The sequence below is a fragment of the Vombatus ursinus genome, unplaced genomic scaffold (assembly GCF_900497805.2).
Source record: "Vombatus ursinus unplaced genomic scaffold, bare-nosed wombat genome assembly UNPS02014794.1, whole genome shotgun sequence".
Taxonomy (NCBI): domain Eukaryota; kingdom Metazoa; phylum Chordata; class Mammalia; order Diprotodontia; family Vombatidae; genus Vombatus; species Vombatus ursinus.
Genome location: NW_020954572.1, coordinates 4,603,336 through 4,623,894, shown reverse-complemented (window position 1 = coordinate 4,623,894; position 20,559 = coordinate 4,603,336). Strand labels below are relative to the sequence as shown.

At 38.8% G+C, this 20,559-nt stretch overlaps 1 protein-coding gene across 3 annotated transcripts in view; it reads left to right on the top strand.

Annotated features, from left to right (window-relative positions):
• Positions 1-19,997, top strand: part of STXBP6 (syntaxin binding protein 6) — a 346,942-nt gene extending 326,945 nt beyond the window's left edge. For all 3 annotated transcript variants that reach the window (XM_027870214.1, XM_027870212.1, XM_027870213.1), the window contains exons 5-6: positions 7,414-7,571; positions 15,355-19,997. In XM_027870214.1, the coding sequence (XP_027726015.1) occupies positions 7,414-7,571; positions 15,355-15,378 (182 nt within the window). In that variant the 3' untranslated portion in view covers positions 15,379-19,997. The remainder of the gene's footprint in view (positions 1-7,413; positions 7,572-15,354) is intronic.
• Positions 19,998-20,559: the final 562 nt, after the last annotated feature.

Sequence of the window (20,559 nt, the reverse complement as noted above, 5' to 3'; positions counted from 1 at the left end):
GCATGGTATGATTCTGTTCGTCATGCTGCTTAAAGGTAAACAGAACAGCAATGTATTCACCAGTGGTATATGGATACACATTTATCTCTCGTGCATTGCAAGCCACGATCCTAGAATTCTCAGTGCATGTGCATTGTCAGTATATTTCCAACAGCCAACTTGCGGGGTTTGTTTAGAGCTCTGCAATACTAACAGTATTGTCACTCAACCCAATGAAGACCTGTAGCTACAAGGGGAGCGGGTGGGCAGGCGAAGCTGCCATGAGTAAGTCACATGATATGGTAAGACTTGCATCTTCCCAATTTTAATGTATATTCATGAGTATTCTGTACATCCTGATCTTGCAACAAACACAGTTTAGTAATAAATGCTTTTTAAGTAATACCAGCAAAAAAAAAGCTTCACATAATGGTTGTCCTCCACTTTTTTGCAAAAAAAATTGGCATAAAATCTGAGGATTACACAATGAAATATGGTACTTAGGTCTCTCTAACCTTCTCAATTATTTACAAGATGACAAAGGAGATGCTAAACAACAGTAAGAAGATTCATTCAACAACCAGACGTCCAACCAGCAAGCAAGCATTTAAGTGGTCATTGCTAGGGGTTATACAGTGCTTGAGTAAAGGCATAGTCCCTGAATACCCATAATGATGTCTGATTCCTCTAGCATTTCTGGAGCAATGCTGGGTACTTTGTATCTCCAGAGAGCCTCATTGAATTTTTATTTTACATGTGTACATGTTCATCTGTATGTATGTGTGTGTGTGTACACGTATATACGTGTATATACATTTTGTTTTTCTATTATGGGCATTCCTGAATAAATCCTTTCCCCCACCACAAAAACCCTCCTTTTTAAAGGAAAAAGTCATGCAGAAGAAGACAACAGCAGGGACTATTTGTAACTTGCATGCAATGTTCTACATCCTTGGTCCGTGAGCTATTTATTCAGTAGAGAGAGGTGCTTCTTCATCTCTTCTCCAGGCCAATGACTGGTCATTATAATTGCTCAGTATTCTGCTTCATCTTAATGTCCTTTTCATTTCCCTCATTGTTGTCATTGTGTTCTAATTCTGCCTACTTCATTCTGTAACCATTCATACATGTATTAGCATCTTTTTCTGAAGTCCTTACTTGTCACAGCACAATATATTTGTGTGCATGTACACACTCACATACACACTCAATTACCACCATATTCAGTCATTCCTCATTTTATAAGCACCTATTTTTTCCAGGTTTTTTTTTTGTTTTGTTGTTTTGCTACCATAGGAAGTACTGCTATGTGGCTGAACAAATTGTGGTACATGAATGTCACAGAATATCGTGCTGTAAGAAATGATGAATCTGAAGAATTCAGAGAGGGATGAGGAAACAGACACAAAATGAAATAAGATGAACCAGGAAAGCAATATACAAAAAGACTTCAGCAATGTGAATGCAATGGCAAAGAGACCAAGAGAAGAAAATGTACCTCTCTGCAGAGATGGGGAATCTAAGGGTGTGGGATATTAGAAATATCTTTTTTTAAATAACATTTTATTTTTTCCCAATTATATGTAAAAACAGTTTTTGGGATTTAAAAAAAAAATTTGAGTTCCAAATTCTCTCCCTTCTCCTTCCCTGAGACAGTAAACAATTTTATGTAGGTTATACATATGCAATCGTACAAAACATATTAGAAATATCTTTAAGAAAATTCTATTATGACTATTTTATTATATATGTACTCTTTCTTTCTCTCTTTTACCTCCTTGGGGTCTGTGCACAGTATTGAATGGAACCATCATCTCATACTAAAACAGCATCCAAAACCCTCCCACATTCCTACATCCTTCTTTTCTGGCTAACTGCATCAGGCCAACTAGCAATAGCGTAACTTTCTCACTACTTGATTAATTAAATAATTTACACCATTACTGACCACCCAAAGGGCCAGTGACACTGATGAAAAGAGCTCCTCTCCTATGTTTTTGTGTACCCTGTAACTATTTCTGGGTCCCCATTGGAATAATACTCTTTCATGATATCATATCTTAAGCATTATCTTATATGGCCTATATACCCCATGTTTTCTCCATTGGCTTGTAAACTAATTAAAAATTTCTATGATTAAGGAATTTGCCATCCCTTAGCAGTTAGGTGAAGATCAATTAAAACCAATCCATAAGAAAAAAAAAACTTTTTTTTTCTACCCTCACAACTTTTCTTTAGACCATAGCTGGTCACCACAGAAATGAAATTTTAAGGTATTTTGCCTGTAATACCTGTGAAAATTAAATTTCTGTTAAAAAGTTGACTGTGGCTAGATATATCCATTCCAGATGTAGAGTTAAGTGGTATAATAAATTTGTTTTGAAACAAAGCTATTGTATATAATGGCATTAAATATCTCATATTCATTGAAGAGAATGGGCTATAATTTTTTTTTTCCATTGCCACTTTGTAACTTAGTGGCTGTGCTTGGATAAAGTATCCACTGATAATTCCCAGCTCCAGCACTAGCTATGTGACTACAGACAAATCATTTACCTTTCTGAACCCTTGAGGTTCAGCTTCCTCCTTTTATAGAGATAATACTTGCTTTGGTTTTCTCAGTGATGTGATGTAGTCAAGAAGTACTTTATAAACCTTAAAGCACTATAAAAGTATGAATTATTATCATTAACTGTTGGCTTTACCAATTGAGAGTACAGGGAAGTTTGATTCTTTTGAGGTTTGGTAGTTTTTTACTTTCTACTTCATGTCAGTAACTGTTGAATTTGGAAAGCTCTATTCACTCTCAAAATCTGATTTTCTTTGACATTTTCCTCTTGCTAACACAGAGTAATGATCAGTTTCTGCTAAGACCCCTTTGTTTATATGGCAGAGAACAGAGGAGAAGAAACCTAAGCAATAAGATAGTCTCTTAGATAGTTTATCTTTACCTTGAAATAGGCATTAATTCTGATTTGGAACAAAAGATTCTCTTCTTGGATAAAAACCATGACTTCCAGTCCCCTGACCCCTTCATTCTCTCCCAGGTAATCTCCTCTGCAATAACCACTTTCTCTTCTCCTCATCTTGACACTTTGAGGAACCAGTTCAACTCTACACTGTCCTCTCTTGAAAGTCTACCTGCCTTAGCCTATCACTGATTACACCCAGCCTTAGACCGTTCCCACCATTTGCCACCTTCACTCCTATAAACATGCTGCTAAATGGAGATGGAGAAAATCACAGAACCATTCTGAATGCATTCACTACAAATTTGTTACACAATTTCATCTGGGCCCTCACTGCTGCTAGGCAATCTTAGTATACCTCCCTTATCAACTCACTATCCCAACTCTCCAAAGCGCCTCTTCCAAACCTTTTTATCCCTCCCCAAACCTCTCATGGTTCCCTCTACCCCTGTTCTTTCAGCTGAGAACCTTGCCTCATATTTTACAGAAAAAATTTAGGCCATTTGCTGTAATCTCCCTCTTCTTCCCTCTTCCTCATCTCCTTTCACTCAGATACTCCTACACTTTCTCACATGATGAAGTGGCCTTACTCCTTAGCAAGGTTAACTCCTCTATATGTTCAATCAGTCCCATTTTACCCTGTCTCCTCCAACAGATTGTCCCTTCTGACATTCCCATCATTCTCTTATTTTCAGTCTCTCTGCATTTACTGGTTCATTCCTTTCTGCCTACAAACATGCTGATTTCTCTTCTATCCTGTAAAAAAAATTTCACTTGATCATTCCATCCTTGCTATTATCCTCTATCACTTTTGCCCTTTGTATCTAAATTCATTCAAAAGGCCATCTACAATAGGTACCTTCACTTTCTCTCCTTCAACTATTTCATAGTCAAGTTTCTGACTTTATAATTTCACCAAAACTTCCCTCACAAAAGTTACCAGTGACCCAAAGAGATCATAAAAATGGGAAAAGGACCCACATGTACAAAAATATTTATAGCAGTTCTTTTTGTGGTGGCAAAGAATTGGAAATTGAGAGGATGCCCATCAACTGGGGAATGGCTGAACAAGCTGTGGTATATGAATGTAATGGAATATTATTGTGCTATAAGAAATAATGAGCAGGCGAACTTAAAAAAAAAAACTTGGAAAGACTTACACGAACTAATGCAGAGTGAAATGAGCAGAACCAGGAGAACATTGTACATAGTAACAGTAACATCATAGGATGACTGACTTTAATAGACTTGGCTCTTCACAGCAATGCAAGAATCTTAAGACTATTCCAAAAGACTCACAATGGAAAATGCTATCCATACCCAGGGAGTCTGAATGCAAATGAAAGCATACTATTTGCTCCCCTTTTCCTTTGTTGTTTTGCTTTATTGCTTCATTCTATTGGTTCCTCCCATTATTTCTAATTGTTCTTTACATCACGACTAATGGAAAAATATGCTTAACCTGAATGTATATGTAGAGCCTACCTCAGATTGCATGCCATCTGGGGGGTGGGGGAAAGAAGTGGGAGAAGGGAGAAAATTTTAAACTCAAAATCTTATGGAAGTGAATGTTGAAAACTAAAAATAAATAAATTAACCCCCCTCCAAAATAAAAAGTCACCAGTGATCTCTTAGTTGCCAAATCCAATGACTTTTTCTTTATCCTCATTGTCCTTGACCTCTCTGCAGCCTTTGACACTATTGATCATCCTCTACTCCTTGATACTTTCTTCTCTCCCAGTTTTCAGGACATTACTTTCTCCTGGTTCTCATTCTACCTGTCTTACTGCTTCTTCTCTGTTTCCTTTGCTAGATCCTCTTCAGATCTTACCCTCTAAAAGAAGTTCTCAGGGTTCTCTTCTGGGCCCTCTTTTCTTCTCTATCTATACTATTTTACTTGATGATCTCATCAACTCTCATGGATTTAGTTACTATCTGTACACTGACGATTCTCAAATTTACCTTTCCTCCCCCAATCTCTCTGCTGATCTCCTGTCTTACATCTCCAACTGCCTTTCAGGTGTCTTGACTGGATATCCAGTAGACATCTTAAACTCAGCATGTCCAAAACAGAACTCATTATCTTTCCCCCTAAACCCTCCCTCCTTCCTACCTTCTCTGTTACTATAGAGGGCGACACCATTCTCCCAATTCCTCAGGCTTGTAATCTAGGAGTCATTCTGGACTCCTCACTATCTCTAACCCCTACATTTCCAATTTGTAACCAAAGCCTGTAGATTTCACCTTTGCAACATCTTTTGAATATGCCTATTTCTCTCCTTTGACACTGCCATCACCCTCTTCAGGTTGTCATCACCACATTTCTGTATTATTGCAATAGTCTCTTAGTTGGTCTCTCCTTTCTCCAATACATCCTCCATTTAGCCACTACAGTCATTTACCTAAAGCATAGATCCAACCATGTCACCCCTCCCCCAACCTCACTCAGAAATTTTACTGTCTCTGTTTGGCATTCAAAGCCAGTCCTACCTTTCCCATCTTCTTACACTTTACTCCCCAATATGTACATGTACCAGTGATACTGGCCTCTTAGCTACATCATAAAGGAAATACTCCATCTCTTTACCCTGGGCAATTTCTCTGGCTTTCCCCCTGCCTGGAATGTTCTTCCTCCCCTGCTCCTCCTTCCCTCTGTTAATTCTAGGATCTTCCTTCTGTTAATTAATTCTAGTGCCTTTCTTCTGTTAATTATTGCTTCCTACTTATCCTGAATATGGCTTGTTCTGTATATATTTGCATGTTGTCTCCCTGTTAGACTGTAAGCTCCTTAAGGGCAGAGACAGTCTTTTTGCCTGTTTTTGTATCCCCAACACTTAGCACAGTATCTGACACATAGTAGGTGCTTAATAAAAATGTTTGTTGATTTTTTTTTAAAGATAGACCTTTTTAACTATTAGAGCTATCTAAAAGTAAAATAGGCTTCCTCAAGGAGTTCTGATTTCCCCATCACTAGAAGTTATAGGATCACAGACTTAGAGTTTGAAGAGATTTTAAAGGCTACTGAGTCTCACTCTCTTATTTTACATATGAGGAAACTGAAGCACAGAGAGGTTAAATGACTTGCCCAAGTCACATAACTAGTATCTGAAGCAATATTTGAATTCAGATCTTTCTGACTTAAAATCTATTGCTCTGTTCATCATGCAATCTGGGTGTTCAAGTGGAGGTTAGATAACTTTTTTTTTTTTGAGATGGAATATATGTTTGAGTAGGGATTGGACTAAATGACCTCAAGGGTCTCTTTCAGTTCTAGAATTCTATGAATTCTATGCCATTGGATTTGGGGCAACTAAGAGATCACTGGTGACTTTTCATTTTGGAGGGGGGTTAATTTATTTATTTTTAGTTTTCAACATTCACTTCCATAAGATTTTGAGTTTAAAATTTTCTCCCTTCTCCCACTTCTTTCCCCCACCCCCCAGATGGCATGCAATCTGAGGTAGGCTCTACATATACATTCAGGTTAAGCATATTTTTCCATTAGTCGTGATGTAAAGAACAATTAGAAATAATGGGAGGAACCAATAGAATGAAGCAATAAAGCAAAACAACAAAGGAAAAGGGGAGCAAATAGCATGCTTCCATTTGCATTCAGACTCCCTGGGTATGGATAGCATTTTCCATTGTGAGTCTTTTGGAATAGTCTTAAGATTCTTGCATTGCTGTGAAGAGCCAAGTCTATTAAGGGTGATATGTAGTTCTTTATTTCCTCTGATTATGGTTGATCCACTCAGCCTAAAATAAGTAAAGTAGAGTGAATTTATAGGTATAACTATCTTTTTTTTGTCACTGGTTATATACATCTACTCAATGTTGTTTAACTTTGTATTACAAATTCTTGTGTTCAAATTGTCATCCCTTGGGATTCTTTTCTTCCCCTACTCCCATCCCCAAAATGGAATGCCCTCTGGCAGGCCATCCGGAATGGAGATGTCTAATGTTTCACACCTCAAGATTCAGGAGATGGGCTTCAGTATTTAGTAATTTCTGCCACTGCATGAATTTCCTTCCTGTGAATAAGAAGTAATGTTATTCTTTTCAGTCTCCTAGGAACAATTAATTAGTACTCCTGAATCTTGAAAATGTCAGGGCTCATCCTAATCTGCCTGATTTATTCCTAAAGCATAGCTTCCCAACTGGAAGGGCCTGGTCAGTTACTTGTTTCTTAAGCAAGTTTATGATGTTATATAAAAGAAACAATGTGGTGTAATAGATAAACTTTGGACTTAAACCCAGGAGACAGTGTATTTGAATCCTGGTGCCACTCGTTGGCTATGTGACCTCAATCAAGTCATTTAATTTGAGGAAGCTCAGTTTCCTCAACTGGAAAATGGTACTTACTTGCATAAGATGTGAGGAAAGCATGTTGAGAACTTTAAATTACTCTGTCAATGTAAATTGTGAGTCATTATCATCATTATTTATTGCTGTTTTTCTGCTTCAGGAAACAGCATACTTCATTCAGCAGCAGACAGTGTAACGAGTGCAGTGCAGAAGGCCAGCCAGGCCTTGAACGAGCGTGGGGAAAGGTTAGGTCGAGCAGAGGAAAAGACAGAAGACATGAAGAACAGTGCCCAGCAGTTTGCCGAAACTGCTCACAAGGTAAGATGCCGGGCAAGGAAACTTGGCTTTGGCTTCCTGGTTATTTCCAAGGAGACTCTGAGTCATGAATAAACTGTGTTATAGAAACCCTATTATGCCAAGAGCCTGTCCCTGAGTATTTGTTACATACCATGAATCGTGCAAAACAAAACTTCTTCCATCTTTTATGTAACAAATCAGACATGTATTGTTTAGATTTTATTTGCTTCAGTAAATGCTTAGTTTGGAATAAGGGGAAATAGTTCTTCCTCTATCTCTGGGCTTCTTAAACTTTTTCCACTTGTGACCCCTACTCAGCACTTCTTAAACTGTGGGTCTCAACCCCATATGGGGTCCACACAGGAACATTCTTTTAATCCTCCCTAGAGATTTGGGACTGAAGGTATGTCAAGGGATGGATAACTCGCTACAGATCTGCTCAAAAAGGACTCCCTCCCCTACCCCCCAACCCCTATATTGGCTCACACTTGAAAGAAGCCATGGGTGCTTGTCTCCTTTTTATTTACTGTCTCTTTTCCTTCCTGAGAAGCATTTTGTGGGTTCTCATCTCTGTGCTCTCCTATGCATAAAACAAGCCCTAGAAAAAAAGTGGTCTTGATATTACATCACTCAGGAAGGGGCCCCAGCTATTCCTGGTGCTTTATTGCTGGAACCTAAGCTGTAGCTTGGCTATTACAGGACTGCCTGCCAAGATCTGTTTCTACTTTTGTAAACCAGAATGTGCCAGGATACCTCCATATACTAAGAACAGTCATTTTTAAAATGGAAAGAATGAGTATTCATTTGCAACCAGCTACCTCAGATAAGGTGTTAGGGATAGAAACTAGACCTGAAATTTCATTAAGATAAAGAACTCCCAAATTGGGAAACTCTCTCTACCAATGGAGGCAAAAAAGTTAAATGACAGCGTAGGAAGAAAGGAGTCTGTATTTCAGTAGGTCAAGTAGGTGTGTTGAAGTTCTGATTGAAGAGAAAGACTGATCTGGCTAATGAATAGAACTTGATTTGTCAAGGGCTTTCAGATAAATCAGCAAACATTAATCACCTACTACATGGAAGGTGCTGGAAGAAAAGCCAAGTTTCCCTAAGACATGGAGAATATAGTCTAGAAAGGTCTGTTGTTATGTTGTTGTTCAGTCATTTCAGTTGTGTCCAACTCTTTGTGAGCCCATTTAAGGTTTTCTTGGCAAAGATACTGGCAAGGTTTGCCATTTCCTTCTCTAGCTCATTTTACAGATAAGGAAACTGAGGCAAATAGAGTTAAGTGACTTGGCCAGGGTCATACAGCTAGCAAGTATCTAAGTATACGATTTGAACCCAGGCCTTCCTAACTGCAGGCCCAGTCCTCTATACATTGTGCCACCTGACTGCCCCTGTTGCTCATAACTTTGACTAAAAATACTAGGTTTGAGATCCGGCCTTGAGATCTCACTGAGATCTGAGCACTGAGTGTAGAGTTAATGGGCTGGGATTTCAATCCTAGCTCTGCCCAAGGGGAAGATTTGAGAAATAAGAGAGAAACTGTAAACTACAAATAAAAAGGCTTTTGGGGCCATTCTCCTAAAAGTTCTGTTTAGAATCTTATGCTGGTGAAGCCTTTCTGTAGTTGCTGAAGTTTCTCTGGAGTATTCCAGCCTTCCTTTCCTGCAACATGTTTTCAAAGGCTTATGGTTTGGGAGAAGGGAGAGGAACAAGCATTTATTTAGCATCTTCTGGTACATTGTAAATGTTATGTCCTTTGATCCTCATCTGTGAGGTAGGTACTATACTACTATAATTACTCATTTTACAGTTGAGGAAACTGAGGCACAGAGAAATTAAGTTACTTGCCAGAACCATACCATTAATAAGTGTTGGAGGTCAGATTTGAACTCACATATTTCTGACTTCTAGCCTAGTTCTTTATCCACTGTCCCACCTAACTGCAATATGGCAGATTATCCATCGAATTGCATCCCAGATTGTGCTGGAGCCAGCTCTTACTGGCTATGAGCTGGTTGTTAAATTTTCAGTGATAGCTTATTTACATTTTGGAAATCAGCAAATGCTAGGGGCAGCTAAGTGGCTCAGAGAAATAGAGCATTGGGCCTAGTTTCAGGAAGACCTGAGTTCAAATCCAACTTAAGATACTTAGTAGCTGTGTGACCCTAGGCAAATCACTTTAACCCCCTCTACCTCAGTTTCTCCATCTGTAAAATGGGGATAATACTATCACCTACCTCCCAAGGTTGTTGTAAATCTTAAATGAGCTCACTGTAAAGCATTTAACACAGTGCCTGACACATAGTAAGCATTATATAAATGTTAGCTATTATTCTTATTAAATCAGGGCTTGAGTATTGTTTTGTTGATTGTTTAGACTTAAGAAATTGAAAGGGAAAAAGAAAGGGAAAATGCAAATAATGAAGATTAAAATTAAAAGTGTGTCTCGCATACATTTTCCTCCAAAGAACCATTTGTCAGACATTCACTGGCATATTGCTGGCTGAATCCTTCTGTCCTTATTGCATATTTGGAGGGGAGAGTTGAACAGCAGCCAATCATACTGAAGACATGAGACCTATATTAGTAAGCAGCTTGATAACAGAGATTCTTTGATTCCATTTTATTTGTATCACCAGTGCCCGGCACCAGTTCCTGGTGCTTAATAACTGCTCATTGATTGATTAGTTCAAAGGTACAACCTCATAGGAGAAGATTAGAGCTAAGAGGGCCATTGGACTTGATCTGGTCCAACATCTTGTTTTCTAGATATGAGAACCAACAGCCAGAGAAGTGAAGGTACTTGTCCAAGGTCATACAAGTGGTCAATGGTAAAACTAGAATTTGCACCCATTCACTTGACTGCATCTATCATCCTTTTTCCTGTACCACAATGCTGAAGAGTTGAGACAGTCTAGTCTCCCCAAGCTCTTTTTGCCGTTACTTTCCCTAGGTCTTGGTTGGTGTAGAAACACATCATGAAATTCAAAAATCTAATTTCATAGCTTAGTTTTGCATAATCTCAACTGAAGTGATTTCAAAGGGAAGGAAAACAGGAATGGGAGAAAGTTTAAAGTGTTGGGGGAAGGAAGGAGATTTAGAGGGAGAGAGCTGACTTTCCTTTCTGTGTAGGCTTATTATAAAGGCAGTGACCTACTAGTTTTCTCTTTGTATCAGGAACAAAACAACAGGTTAAGAACTGATAAGACTTGAGTAAGAGACCTTAATAAAACAGACCAAAATATATAGAGACTAAAACTAGCAAGAACTTGATTGTACGCTCCCCAGACTATCTTAATGGAGCCTTTTCTATGCAACCTGCCTATGATTATCTGTGAATCTCTGACTATATAGCCAAGTGCCATAGTATTTTCAACTTGCAAGAGATCTTAGAGATTATTTCAACCCCCACATTTTGCAGATCAGAAAACTGAGATTAAGAGAAGGAATGGTTTGTTGGGATTCTTTTTATGATTCTTAATTAATTAACTAATTAATTCCTGCTATATTTTACCTACTCTGTTACTGCTGATGAGCCTAGTGTGAGATTTTAACAGGCTTTAGGAAAAACTGCTGATAGTTAGAAACTCAATCGGGGGGAATGAATAGGGTATAGTGGTGGAGGTTTTGTCGATTTAAACCTGCCTGCCAAACTCAAAAGACAGGTGACAGACTGAGGTCAGTACTCCCTAAAAACAGAACAGTGCACAGAACATAGTGGAATACCTGTCAGAAGAGAAATTAACATGACTCCAAAGGACCATGAGATCTCTGGTTTGAATTAATGGAGTCATTGGTATTAGTCAAAATTAGTTGCTTTATATTTTCGGCGGGGGGGCTGTTTTGTTCTTTGCAAAATGTAGGGAAGAGGGCATGTGTGTGTGTGTGTGTGTATGTACGTATGTATGTAAAAGCAAGCAGACAAGAGATAGGGAACATTCCAAAGTCAAGATTTTAACTTTTTAAAATTAGTATGTTTGCTTATGAATCATCCCAGCATTGGAAATGTTCTCTAATAAGCTGACTTACCTCCAAGGAGATGGAATGCCTGTCTTCCCAGGGAATGAGACTCCTTAACTCTGAGGTAGAACAGCCAGCGTGGGCTGGCTGGGATGATGTCCTTTCACTAGCCCTGTGACAACAGTTCCCCTGGGACTAGTTCCAGGTGAGGGTTTGGAGGAGATGCCACCCCTGCCTTCCTCCCCCACTCCAGTCTTGCCTGGGTTGACTCATAGTGGGTGGGTTGTATTTACAAATGCCCCCAAACCGCACACTCTAAGCGGAGGACAGAAATTTCATCTGATAGGTACCTAATACTTGAGTTTAATTGGAGCACTGTTCTCTCTCATCCCATCCTCGCCCCCCCCACCACCTCCCCAAACTCTTGTAGGACAGTGATGTTATACAAGTATATTTCAAGGAATATGCTTTAATACCTACAGGGAATTTCTCAGACACCCAGAGCCTTGCAGGCATGTTAATGGATGGATTCTCATACATGATATCCTTATGGTTGTCTCTTGTAGAAGGGGTGGGGAATTAAGTTATCTCTTCCCCCTACCTTTCAGCCCCTCCCCACACCCAGTTTCATAGTCTGATTTGAGGAAACACAGTTCTTTCCTGAACTAAGGGTTTGGCATAACTCCAAGCAGTAGAACCACTCAGGCAGGGATGCTCACTTTTCCTTTGCCCTGAAAATCACCAAGTTGCAAAGTATGCAATGCCTCTGGGAGCCTCTCTTAGTAAGAGTAGTGAGTCAGCAGTTGTGGTGTTAATAGTATTTTAAGAATCCTCCTTGGAGGAGAAAGGATGGTTGGGATCTACTCTATCCAATGTGCCAAGGCATTGCTGGGCAAGGAGGGCAGAGGGTATTTAGTGGAAACATCCTAAACACCTGAGTGCATGTCCACCTTTGCCTGTGGGTAGTTTTAAGGTAGTTCCTAGAACAGTTTAGGTAGTTCCTGGGCAAGTTGCCTCAGCCTCTGTGCTTCAATTTCCTCCTGTCAGATGAGAATTGCATCTTATAATACTTGCATTGCCAACATCATAGGGATGGTTATGAGGAAAGAGCTTTGCAAACTACAAAGCACTAGGTAAATATAAACTGCTGTTAGGGCTGTATGGCTAAGCAAAAAAGGAATCATGGTCCCCATTTCTACCTCTTCTATGGGATATTGTGCCAAAGGCAGCTGCTCTCAAAGACTTATGCTAGTCTGGACCCTGCCTTACATTGTCCCAATAATCCATAGAATGTTAGACATGGAACCCCAAGAATTGCTTCATCTAGCCTCATTCATTTTAGGTACAAGAAAACTGAAGCCCAGGGGGCTTAATGACTTGAACAGGGTCACACAGCTAAAGAGGGACAGAACCACAGCTGAGATATAAGTTCTCCTAATTCCCGGTGCAATGTTCTTTTCCCTATGCAATGTTGTTCTCCATATTCTATTTCTCCCCAGTTTGTTAGTGAGAAGGGCCTAGCAAGAGCTAATTTTCTAAACTTAACATTAAAGAAATCCCAGTTCAGATGTAACATTGACACAATTTGGCTTCCTACAAAAATTCCTGTGGAAATTGGCTTTCTGCTGTGGTTTTAATCATCCAGTTAGCCAAACCCCTGCCTGGCTTGGTGTTTCCCTTAACTTGAAGCTGTGGTTCCTGCTTAGTTTCACACCAGATGCATAAAATTATCACCCGCAGCTAACTGAATTCTTATCCTTAGAATAGAAGGTTTCTAATGATGAGAAGTAAACAGGAAGGATGAGTTATCTCTTCACCATAGAGAAATTCCAGTGTGGAAATTCCCACTAATTCAGATGTCATTAATCAAAAACTTAGCAAATAAACCCTGTAGTTGCTTGAAGCACAGAGAAAGTAAGTAATTTGCTGGGGTCCACATAGCCAGTGAACACCAGAGGCAAGATTTGAACCCAGGTGTTTCAGACTCTAAGCCTAGCATTCTGTCAACTATGCTCCATTGTTCATAATAATAATAATAATAATAGTAACTGACATTTATAGAGAACTTAAAAGTTTTAAAGCACTTTATATACCTTATCTTATGTTGTCCTTACAACAGGCCTAAAAGTAAGTATGAGGTATATTCATCATCTCTATTTTTGGATGAAGAAACCAAAGTTCAGAGAGGTTGTGACTCATCCATGATCACACAACTAATAAGTGTCTGAGGCCAGATTCAATACCAGGTCTTTCTCAACTCCAAGTCCAACAGTCTTTTCTACTCCATCAATCAGCCCTCTGATAGCAATTTCAGGTCACATGAGGAATTCTAAGTCAACTTCTTCTGCTTTCTTGTTCATAGCATTGCATTGACTCATTGGGGAGGGGCATGGCTCTGAGACACAGTTGGATTGAATCTGTATCCTGTGCCCAAATCCAGTTTCCCTAAATGAATAGCCTTGAGGACCAGCTACGTTCGGGAAACTATTGACTAACGGTGGCATTTGGTACTCCCATTTGTAGAGATCTGGTGTTTCAATAGACTGCATTTCTTAAATACCACTGGAAGCAGAAATCAAGATCTGGCTGCCAGCTATTATTCAGCCTTTGTCAATAGCATGGTTTGACTATCAAATGTATTGCACTAGCTTGCATGATCTTATTAAACTGAGAATTAATGGATTAATCAGTGAAAGGTATATAGACTCCTCTTCCTTTCCCCTTTCTTTGTTCATCCTTAGTATTTTATAACAAACCAGTGAAGGTTCAAATTTAAGGCTCTTCAGTTTAACAATCGTTTTTGGTTTTTTTGGGTTTTTTTTTGGTGAGGCAATGGGGTTAAGTAACTTGCCCAAGGTCACACAGTTGGTACGTGTCAAGTGTTTGGTCTGAGGCCGGATTTGAACTCAGGTCCTCCTGACTTCAGGGCCGGTGCTCTATTCACTGCGCCACCTAGCTGCCCCACAACAATCATTTTTTGAGAACCTACAATGTGCTGGACACTGTGCTACCTATTAGGGTTACAAAGACAAAAATGAAACAATCCCTACCCTCAAGGACCTTATATTTTGCTAAAAGAAAACATGTACCCAGATAAGTAAATACAAAATAAATACCAGAAATTTTATCCTGGTGGAGGACTGGGGGTGGAGTGGAGTGGGAAAGCCACCACCAATTAGAAGAATCAAGAATCTTACAGGAGGTGATACCAGAACCAAGCCTTGAATGGAATTAGATATCTCAAAAGCCCAAGGTGAGGAGAGAGAACATTCCAAGAAGGGAATTAGGTTATGGATGGTCAATTATAGACAATATCCAATAGACTGGTTTTGCTAGAGCATAACATGCATTAGGGGGAGTCCCACGTGAAATCAATTTGGAAAGAGTATGGAGCCAGATGGTGAAGAGATTCTCAATTTCCAACACTAGCCTGACAGGACACTTGAGTTCTAATACCGTCTCTCTCATGAATACATCATATTACCTTGAACAAATCATTTAATCTATGCATTAGTTTTGTCTTTGTCTTCCACGTGTGAATTCTATCCCCTTACCCTAACTTCCTTCCCAGGAGTTCCTTAGAAGGCATGATAAGAGATGAGAAAGCCCACTTGGACTTTGTGGATGAAAGGTGCCATTGAAGCACTAGGAAGTATTGTAAGCAGTAAAAATACTAAGTATTAACTTATCCAGAAAGATTGAGTTCAGGAAAATTTCCTGAGAAAGATGTCATTGTAGACAGAGATGTCAAGCATATTACTACCCCTCTCTTTTCCCATTGAAATGACTGAGATTTTCATTCCCCTTTCTTCTCTTTCTCTTTCCCTCTCTCTCCCTACAGCTTGCCATGAAGCATAAGTGCTGAAGTACTTACTGCCTATCCTGATGACCCTCCCAAGAGAAATGGAAAAGATTGGTTCAGCAGTTTTTACAAGAATTCCAAAATTCCACCTGCTTCTTGTTGCCAATTCATTGGAAATTGGTTTGTGTTTTTTTCAGACATTAGTATTGGAGAGGAGGGGAAAGATGTTGTGTTTTTACATTTCTGTAGTGACCTTAAGAAATGCTGCACTATCTTCAATTTGGGGAGGGAGGAATTTTTTTGGGTATTTTTTCCCCAAAATGTCTTAGATGTTTTGTTTTTTAAGTAAGAAAAATGGACCAAATAACTTGAACAGGGTGAAAACTGGCAAAATCTGGATTTTTTCCTGATATGAAACAGGAAGACATTTTAATTTGGCTACATCAAATGTTATTGTTTCTGTATGAAAATAAAATTCAAAGAGTGATTAATTTTTTTCCCCTCATTTTTGTAGCTAGTGTTAGCGGAATCAGAAAGTTAGAATTCTGTATCCTGGGACATTAAAAGTCTCTATTATGGAAAACAACTGGATTTATCAAGGGAAACAGCCGTCTTAGATTTTGCTCTTTGCCTAGCTACCTTTTGCATGAGCCATCACCAGCATTCCAAAAAGCAAAACAGAGTTGCCGATAAGATTCTGCTTTCTGTGTTGCAGGTTCAGTGTTTCTGCTACTTATTTCCAGAATGATCCTTTTTTTTAAATTTACTGTGAAAAATATAAATGTGAAGTTAAAGTCTTAAGAAAAAATTTCATTTATAATTGAGTAGTTTCCCTGTGTACAGGGAAAGTAGTTATGATGACACATGATTCCTTTACCCTCTAGTAGCTGGTGGGGAAGAATGGGTTGAGTAGGGAGGAGAATTTGCCCTGTGGGAACTCCCTTACCAACCCGTCTGTGACTTAGCAGATAAGAAATAAGAAACTGCCTGAAGCAAAGGGATTAAATGACTTGCCTCAATAAAGGTCAGTAGGAAGAGATTTGAAGCTAAATTTCTTCTTTGCTCCCAAGTGCGGCCCTTCATCCATGGCCCCATTACAATCTAGTGGGAGGGGTTAGAACAAACATGAATTAGCACATAAGAGTGATACAGCCAAAGTACCATTTCTGATGTGAGAGAGAGCACTTCTGTTCGAGGGGATGAGAAATGGAAGGCACCAATTTGCCATCTCTTCACCTTCTGAAGAAAACCTTAATATGGTAATTTCTGAAGCATGTGTTATTTACAAGGGTTTTTAGCAGCCTTCTAGGTGAAAGCTTTTAGGTTACAGCAACATTGTTCCTCAAAAGTCAGCTCTCAAACATTTAGTGATGGGCATTTATTATGGTATGGGCCTGATGGTGTCTGTCCCATGCCTAAGGGGCAGCATTTTCCTATTTAGACAGGAACTTGGGCTACATGTGCCACAGAGGACTAAGTCTCCAAGTACTGCAAGAAGTCTTCAAACAAAGGTCAGAGATCACATGTTGGTAATAGTGTAGAGGGAAAAGCTTGATAAAGTATGGTTTTGACTTGATGGTTTCTGAGGTACCTTCGAGTTCTTACATGCTATGATTCTGAGTTGCAATAATTTGAGAGTTAGTGACCATTTGAGAGTTAGTGACCAATAATTTGAGAGTTAGTGCTTTTTTTTTTGTCATTGTCCCTTATATTTTTTTTTGTTTTGCCCTGGACTTGTTGGTTTCATTAATATAAAGAGCTTCCAGCACAAAAACCTCCTCAGGTGATTCAAAGTGCCACCTGTTCCAGTCTTAGACAATTGCCTGGGACATAAGAGGTTAAATGACTAGTCCAGGGTCATGTAGCCAATATGTGTCGCAGGCAGAACTTGAACCCTAGTCTTCCTGGTTTCAAAACTTGGCGTTCTGTCTATCATGCCAGGCTGCCTCTCAAATGTGGTAGTTATTCTAAGAAAGGACCTGAATTTTATCAAGAATCAACTGGTCCTGGGGCAGCTAAGTGGTGCAGTGGATAGAGCATCAGCTCTAGAGTGAGGAGGACCTGAGTTCAAATCCTACCTCAGATGCTTACTAACTGTGTGACCCTGGGCAAGTTACTTAACCCATTTGCCTCAAAAAAGAAATGCTCCAGATAAAAATCTGTACAAATAAGAAGGAAAAAAAAAGTCACATTTATATCCTTTTCTGTCTTTCCATGAAACTGTCTATTTCAGAGAGATTATCATAGTGTCCTAGGGCATTCTTAGTGCCATATCCATATTGATTTTATTTTTACTTTTTTTGCTATTTATTCATGTAGTTTAAATCATAGGGATTTTGACAAACCACTTCTTATAACCATTGCGACCTTCCCTAAGATGGTATCAGGCCATGTAGGCATGATGCCTTTCCATTACAATGGATTTTATTCACACTCCTCCTTAAAGCTTAGACTTTGGAAGTAGTAAAGATGTTTTTTTTCCACCAAAAGTTAAAATGCTAAGTACAGGAATGATGACTGCTCTTCTCCATGAGAATATGCTGCCCAGCATATCCCATGCTTGGTTGCCTTCCTAGGCCTCTCATTGCAATGCATTGATTTCTAAAATGCTTGATTCCTCTAAATCCCATTCCTGCCTCCTTCCCATTGAGCCCAGGGTTAGTATAGTCCAAGGGTGTTTGGTGTAGAATCCAAGTAACCTTTCATGTTGCAGAATAAAAAAACACTGCATTATTAATGTCCATTTAAGCAGCTGACATGTCCTGATAAAGCAGTTCCAGGGACACTATAAATTGTAGTTGTTGGAAAAGAAATCTCTTTGGCAATGCTGGCATGTCAGAAAGGAGGTAGAATGTATTTGAGATGAATTTTTGAGTCCTCTTAGGGAGACAACCCAGTTAAAGACATCTCCCCATAAAAGATAGTTAGTAAGCTATTTTTAACAACATTTTGTATTATTTTCCTTTGGGGACCTGGGAACTTAAAGAACTGAGTAACGTGACATCTAGCAAGCAAAGCTGGAGGCCTTTAAAGTTGCCAGACATAGATGCCATATGTTATAGCAGATAGTTTTGCAAAACCTCATTGTATAGGCTATTAGCAGAATTAATAGGAGTCTTGAAAAATATTTGGCCCCTAGTATTTTATCTTTGACGGTTCAGCTTTGTCAGAAAAGGACACAATAGATCTTTCTGCTTATTAGGTTTTTTTTAATTGTATACTTTCTAGGAAAACAAAACCAATGAGGACAGAAAGAAAGAAAGGGAGGGAGAGAGAGAGACAGACAGACAGACAGACACGAGAGACTCTACCTGTGACAACCTTCCCAATCATTCATTCTGCAAGATTTATTAAGTGCTTACTATGTGTCAGGCACTGTCCTACGTGCTGGAGATAAACAAAATGGCTTTTAGGGTCATTAAATATGGGCCTGGGGAGAGGAGGAATATGCAATTATATACAATATATGTGTGTCCATGTATATATAATTGCAAATTGAATTCTGGCCATCTAATAGCCACTTAGCTAGCACATAAAATTGAAGATAAGAAAAAGTCAAATAGAAAGACACAGATAACTAAACTTTAGGGGAATCTGTTGCTAATAGTTAGACAACAGTACATGTTATTTGGTGAAGCCACCTTAGAAAGACTCAAGATGATGTAGTTATATAACACATTGTGAGATTCTTTCCAGGTAGCATAAAGAGTAATTAGTCTTCTTAAATGAAAGTCTGAAATGCCTTCCCTCCATTCCCCTTAATGCCTGTTAATAGTTTTGAATGGGGACTCCCTATTGAAAGTGGTCTTGTTTAAAAGAAAGCCCAGCCCAACCCTTTTCTAGCTTCTAACACCAATTTGCTTAATGACTTAATGTACCCATGTCTTACGTGTCGCCACTCCTATTAGGATAGCTATACCTTCTCTACTTCCCAGGGCTGTTATGGAGAATCACATGAGAATGTGTGAAATACTTTGAGCTCTTCTAGAGAAGGTGTTTCAGTACAAAGCATTCATGTATTACTCATAACCTAAGACCAAGAGCTTAAAAAGACTTGAATAGTTTGGGACCAATTCAATTCACTGAGAAGATTTTTAACTTGTGTTTGTTTCGTTCCTGCTGCTCTATACGTTTATGGATGTCGTATTTCTGATGAAACTCTTCAACTGTACCAACAACCAAACCATCCTAAAGAGAAACTTCTAGTAGGATAGCTTCTTCCTGGAACTTAGCTGTAGCCTCTTTCACTAGTATTATTAGATATTTGTGTACAGAAAGTATACAGTTATTCAGGTTAATGTTTCATATTAAAGAATGTATTTGTAAAATGTAACAAGATCAGTAGTTAACTTTTTTTAAGCTCTGCAAAGAATAAAAAAGATTATGTTAGAATGTAAAGCTACAGGGAAATCTGTCTTAACACTACTTTTGTGGCTTGTGAAGGTCACGCATTCATGTGAAATTATTAGCAGAGTGTCCTAAACAAGTAATCTTAAAGTTAAGTTTTGCTCTAATTTGCCAAATTGTAACATTGTCAATATCTGTTGTACAGTAACTAATTCCTCAAGAAATTCTCCAAGACATCAAACATAATTTTGTTTTCTTTAGCGACAAGCTCAACTTGATCTGTGGATTCGTCATTGCAAACACCAATTTTGTCATTAAATATTTTAATTCTGTGATGCAAGCTTGTTTCTCTGAGTTATTTGGGTCATGGTCTTTGGTTCATGATGAAACAACCAGCAGTCATAATTACAACTTGGGCAGTAGACCATAGAATACACAGGTTTCCTCAATCAGTTGTGATGAGAAACTTGAAATTATAGGAGAGAAAAGATCCCTACCTGCCATCCTTTAAAAAAAAAAAAAGAAAGAAAGAAACATACTAGTATTTAGTCCCACAAGGCTTATGAATGCCTGATTTTCTCTTAAATGAGATATTTGAGCTGATTCATTGCTCCTGGTCCTACCTTTGCAGGTTGTAATTACACAACCTCTCAAACTTGAAACATCCATGTTAGTGTATGCTGTCATTCGCCAGGTTATGATGCACCATGTTCTATCTGAAAGAAATCACCATCATATTAACTTTATTGGTTTTTAGCAAATGATAGCATGATAGCCAATTGCATCAAGGGTGATAAAATGTATGCAAGAATGCTTGGAAAAACTGTCAAATGCCTTCTGATAGTATGAATCTCTTTCCTATGCTGGATTTCATCCCTTCTCCAAGGAAATCGCTAG